Here is a 4,970-nt window from a genome sequence, read left to right as displayed (position 1 = left end):
ACACGCTTGCATAGCTCATAATACGAATTTCACTTTCGATCTTCGATTTTCGATAGCCAGCGAAGATCGAAAATCGAATGAGGCTCATAATAAGGGCCTTAATTGGAATACATCGTTAGTAGTGTTTTATTGTAAATTTGTTATACGAGAAAAAATTTGTAATTCTATCGACTAGGTGTATGGTGTCAGGTTAGCACTACATAACATTTTTTCTTAAAAAACGAAAGCTACAAATTTTTTAAGTCCACAACAAATTGACAACAAAAAAGCTACAATTAATTCCGTTGTAACCTTTTCAATATCTTAATTCTTTCGTCAATGGTGCGTGCTGTCAAGTTAGCACTACATACTACATTTTTTTGGTCGAAAAAGGGTCAACTAAATTTTTTCCAGAAAAGCGAAAGCTACAATTTTTTTCTTTTCACAACGAATTTTGAAGTTAAAAGCTACAATTAATGGCATAGTTTTTCCAGAAAAACGAAAGCTACAAATTTTTTCTTTCCACAACAAATTTATTACAAAAAAGACAATTAATTCCGTTGTAACCTTTTCAATATCTCAATTCTGTCGTCAATGGTGCATGGTGTAAAGTTAGCACTACATACTAAAGTTTGTTCGAAAGAGGGTCAACTCAATTTTTTCCAGAAAAACGAAAGCTACAATTTTTTTCTTTTCACAACCAATTTTAAATTCAAAAACTACAATTAATGGCATAGTAACATATTATATCTCTATTTTATCGACTAGGTGTATGGTGTCAAGTTAGCTATACATACAATATTTAAAAAAAAATTAGAGCTACAAATTTTTTCTTTCCACTACAAATTGACAACAAAAACACTACAATTAATGCCATAGTTAACATTTCCAATTTCGAAAAGTGTAGTGCTAACTTGACACACGTACCTTTACCGATGATATTAGTTGTGTTTAATGAGCTGATCTAGGTTACGCCAGGCTAAAATCTTAAATAGACGGCAGTGTTGATCCGGATCAACTTGGGAATTAACTGCAGTTGATCCAGATTAAGTGCGAGTTAATCCGGACCAACGCTGCCGTCTGTTTAAGCTTTAAGATATCACACAAAATTTTGTTTCATGACGATTTTTCTTGCTCTAACTTACTCTACTTTTTGTTTCATGAGCCTGCGCTAAGTGGAATTAGAGCAACTTAGAGTACGATTTTCTGCTCCAGCTTTTTTGGTGGAGTAACTAAGAGCAGGCAAACACACACACACACTTTACAATTGCCGAATTGAACTGTCAATAAATCAACCGTTTTGAGGTTTTGCCTGAACGGTGTTTTATGAGATTCCTGATCTGAGTTTGTCTAACTTGTACGATTGTTTTTCTGAGAGCGGAATAGAGTAGCCGCTCTAACTTGAGCTGCTCTGCACTTTCTTCGGTCTCATTAAACGCAACTATTATGGGCCAAAAACATACAAATAGCCGATTTAGCAGCGCATGTACACGACCAAATACCTTTCCTCATCCAAATCAATCGATTTTGAATCCCAAACCGTTGTTTTTCCATTTGTCTATTTGTATGAACTAAACAAACTTTGATTGCGTTTCTTCACAAATTTAAATTTTGAAATAATTCTGTATATTATTAAACGTGCGAAATGCATACTTGAAGACCTCAAACGCGCAGTAAAAATACATGCTTTGTAGGTCAGACTACAACTGGGAATTCACGTCGATGAAGAACCAATTCCGACGGTGAACAAACCGAAGATCCGTGGAGTAACCTTCGACAGTCTGCTCTCCTTCTCGGCGCATACAAACGCAATTGTCAACAGAGTACAAAGCCCCAACAAGGTCCTCAAGTCGCTAGCAGGCAGCACCTGGGACAAAGGCATAGAAACGTTGCTGGCAACGTACAAGGCCCCTGTCCCTATGGACAGACCCCATCGAGGGTGCACGCTTCCGCTAGTTGAGCTTGGCGACAACGATTGAGGGACTAACCGATCTGAGCGGGGTTGTTGTAGCCGCTACAACAACAACGAGGCTTCAACCTCTTGGTTACGGCGGCTATATTTGAAAGCCAGCTCCTAATTGCCAATAATTATAAAATACCGATGTCGCCTTATTATGTGCACTTACCTTTTCAACGAGTTCGAGCTCTTTAGAATTGCCTTCTACTTTTGGTCGTTTTACTGAATTGGACTCATTTTCATCACTGGATATAACGAGTTCTGCGTCAACGCACTCTACAGGCATCTTCGATTTCCTACGCTTGTTAGCCTTTCCACTGCCAAGTGGCAATTTTATTTGCACTTTTGGTGCGCTTCCACTTGCTTTACTCCCGCTAGATTTATTTTTCGCACTTCCAGGTGTGTTAGACTTTTTCACGTTAATACTTTTTGGAGTACCGGTCTCTTTACCTTTGATCTCTTTCGGTTTGGGTGTATGTGGCGAATTTGATGCGTTCTTTTTTTTTGATGGCTTTGATTTAATGGTATTCGGTGAAGCTACAGCCAAGTTTTTGTCCTGCTTTTTTATGATTAATTCTTGATCATCCCCCTTTTCTTTTGCCTTATTTTCATCTTCGTCTTCCAAGATATCATCATCATCCAATAATACAACATCGTTATCTTCATCTATTTTCTTTTTCTTTGCGCTGGTTAAGTTTTCTTTACTAGCCGATCGACCACGTAACGCATCAGATTCATCTTGTGCCGATTCAGACTTTTCTTCATAATCAAACGACAACCTGCGTTTTCTAGCATCCTTTGCCACCGTTTCTGTCTCCTTGGAAGCTGCAGAGCACCCCGCAGACGGCGTAGTAGCGGATGAAATTATTTTAAACGGCAGCCGTGCCTGCACAAGCTTCTTACCGCTGGATTTTTTTGCAGCACCGCCATCCCGCTTATTGGTAGCGGGCGTCTTCACTGCTGCACTTTGCATTCCTTAAAACTTTAAACGAAGATTATAAAATACTAAAATGTATTAAATCAAAATAATTAAACACAAGAAAATTGCACAAAGACAGCCTAAAAATGTCAAATCGTGCGCGAATGAAAACAAAAAGCGCGCCAATATACACAATGAAGTTGGATGCGATACATAGAGCCAGCTGATTGTTAACTGTCAATAAGAAATGTAAAGTGCGGTTAGACATGGAAAGTACTTTTCTAGCAATTTTGTTATAAAATTTCGAAAGCGAAAGTACTTAGGGAACAATTTTAGAATACAAAATGTTTAGCTATTACTACGTTTATGCGTAGGCAAATTCACGAAATCATTTCAGCAATTCGGGCTAAAATTGGCTGCATAAACACAATGGCGCATATTCATAATCATATTTAGTACTCAACTAAGTCGAAACTATTCTAAGGGCCGGTTACTCAATGTCTGGTTAACACTAATCTCCGGTAAAACATCGTTGTCGACGTTACCCACTCCATGTTATATGCATGGAGCCGAACACGTCGATAATGATGTTTAAACGGAGATTAGTGTTAACCAGACATTGAGTAACCGGCCCTTAGTCACAACTAAGGGCCGGTTGTTCAATGTCTGGTTATCACTACCACTACACTATCGACGATTTCGACATCATGCATGTAACATGTGATCGATAAAGCAGTAGTTGTGCTTAACCGGAGCTTCTACCTCCGATTTGTGCTAATCAGACATTGAACAACCGGCCCTAAAGCTATTCATAGTCGCCTTAATTTCGACTTTTCTGGCTAAGTACCAACTTAAAATTTAGTTTCGGCTGCAGCTGCAACTAAGTCGTAACTAGGAAGAAGCATTTTATCAAATTAAGGGAAAACAGACGAAATATGTAAAAATTAAGTTGGTACAGGGTGATTTTGATAATCTTATCTTACTAATATTAGTTGTGTTCTTTTACAAATTATCCAGTAACTTGCCAGTAACTCTCCAGTAACTGAATTTCTGAGAATTCGCTCTCATAGCACAAAAGTACAAGAACATAAAACCAGTAATAATTTGCAAGTTTTACTAACAGCTGATTAATTTCTTGTTTATTCGCATCTAGTTGCTAATAAAACAATGGCCCGTAGTCATAGTCAAAATAAAGTCGACTTTAAAGTTAGTTGCAGCTTTTTGACATAATTTTCAATGGGATATCTGTCAAAAAAGCTGCAACTAACTTTAAAGTCGACTTTATTTTGACTATGACTACGGGCCAATGTATATAATATTTAAATAGGTTTATTTCGTCAATTTCAACTATAAAAACCTCATAAACATTTCTTTTATTAGTTTCAATTCCACCCAGCAACATGCGATCAGCTGTTTTTCTCGCTTCTTACTAGCAAAAATTTATCCAGTAAAATCCAATAAAAACTAGCAACTTCTCCTCAAAAAGAAATGTCACTTTGCGCTCTCAATTTCCCCTTTCTTACAAGTTTTTTGGGTACAAGAACACCAAAACGTGATAGTTAGTACAAACTGGTACGAACTATCGCGTACAAGAACGCTACTATGATAAATTTGAAAGTTTGTATGTTTGGATGTTTGGGAAATCATCACGCGGAAACGACTGAACGGATTTGCATGAAATTTTGTACGCAGATAGCTTATGGGCCAGATTGGTTAATAGCATGAACGAAAGACACAAGATCACGTAAAACGAGAGAGTGAAAAAAGTCGAATTTTTTAGCGGGTTCTACGCCATCTTGTTTCACTGGAAAACGAGCGAAAAGTAAACAAAGCAAAGAAAACAACGAAAACCAAAATTAGCCAAAATTATTGTCAGCCACTTTAAACGCACAATTTAGGTAAAATGATGCAACAAAATGCTTTAGAATGTGTTGTCATGTTGAATTAACTATTCTTTACTTGAATAAAAGTGTAAAATAGTGGTGCTTGTGATGTAAACAAACGTTCAGCTGACGAACCCGCTTTCGCAAACTTTTTTCTCAAAACCAGTTACAAATACAACGTCGCCTTCTTACGTGATCTTGTATTTTTGGTTCATGGGTTAATAGCATGAAC

General features: G+C 37.3%; 1 protein-coding gene across 1 annotated transcript in view; it reads right to left on the bottom strand.

The window, feature by feature from the left end:
* Window positions 1-3,047, bottom strand: part of LOC118734014 (chromatin assembly factor 1 subunit A-B) — a 9,543-nt gene extending 6,496 nt beyond the window's left edge. The window contains exon 1 of the mRNA XM_036463698.1: window positions 2,106-3,047. Coding sequence (XP_036319591.1) covers window positions 2,106-2,909 — 804 coding nt within the window. The 5' untranslated portion in view covers window positions 2,910-3,047. The remainder of the gene's footprint in view (window positions 1-2,105) is intronic.
* Window positions 3,048-4,970: the final 1,923 nt, after the last annotated feature.

This window comes from Rhagoletis pomonella, unplaced genomic scaffold, assembly GCF_013731165.1.
Source record: "Rhagoletis pomonella isolate Grant_MI unplaced genomic scaffold, Rhpom_1.0 Rhpom_scaffold_00002, whole genome shotgun sequence".
Classification (NCBI taxonomy): domain Eukaryota; kingdom Metazoa; phylum Arthropoda; class Insecta; order Diptera; family Tephritidae; genus Rhagoletis; species Rhagoletis pomonella.
This window is presented reverse-complemented; position numbering and strand designations above follow the sequence as displayed.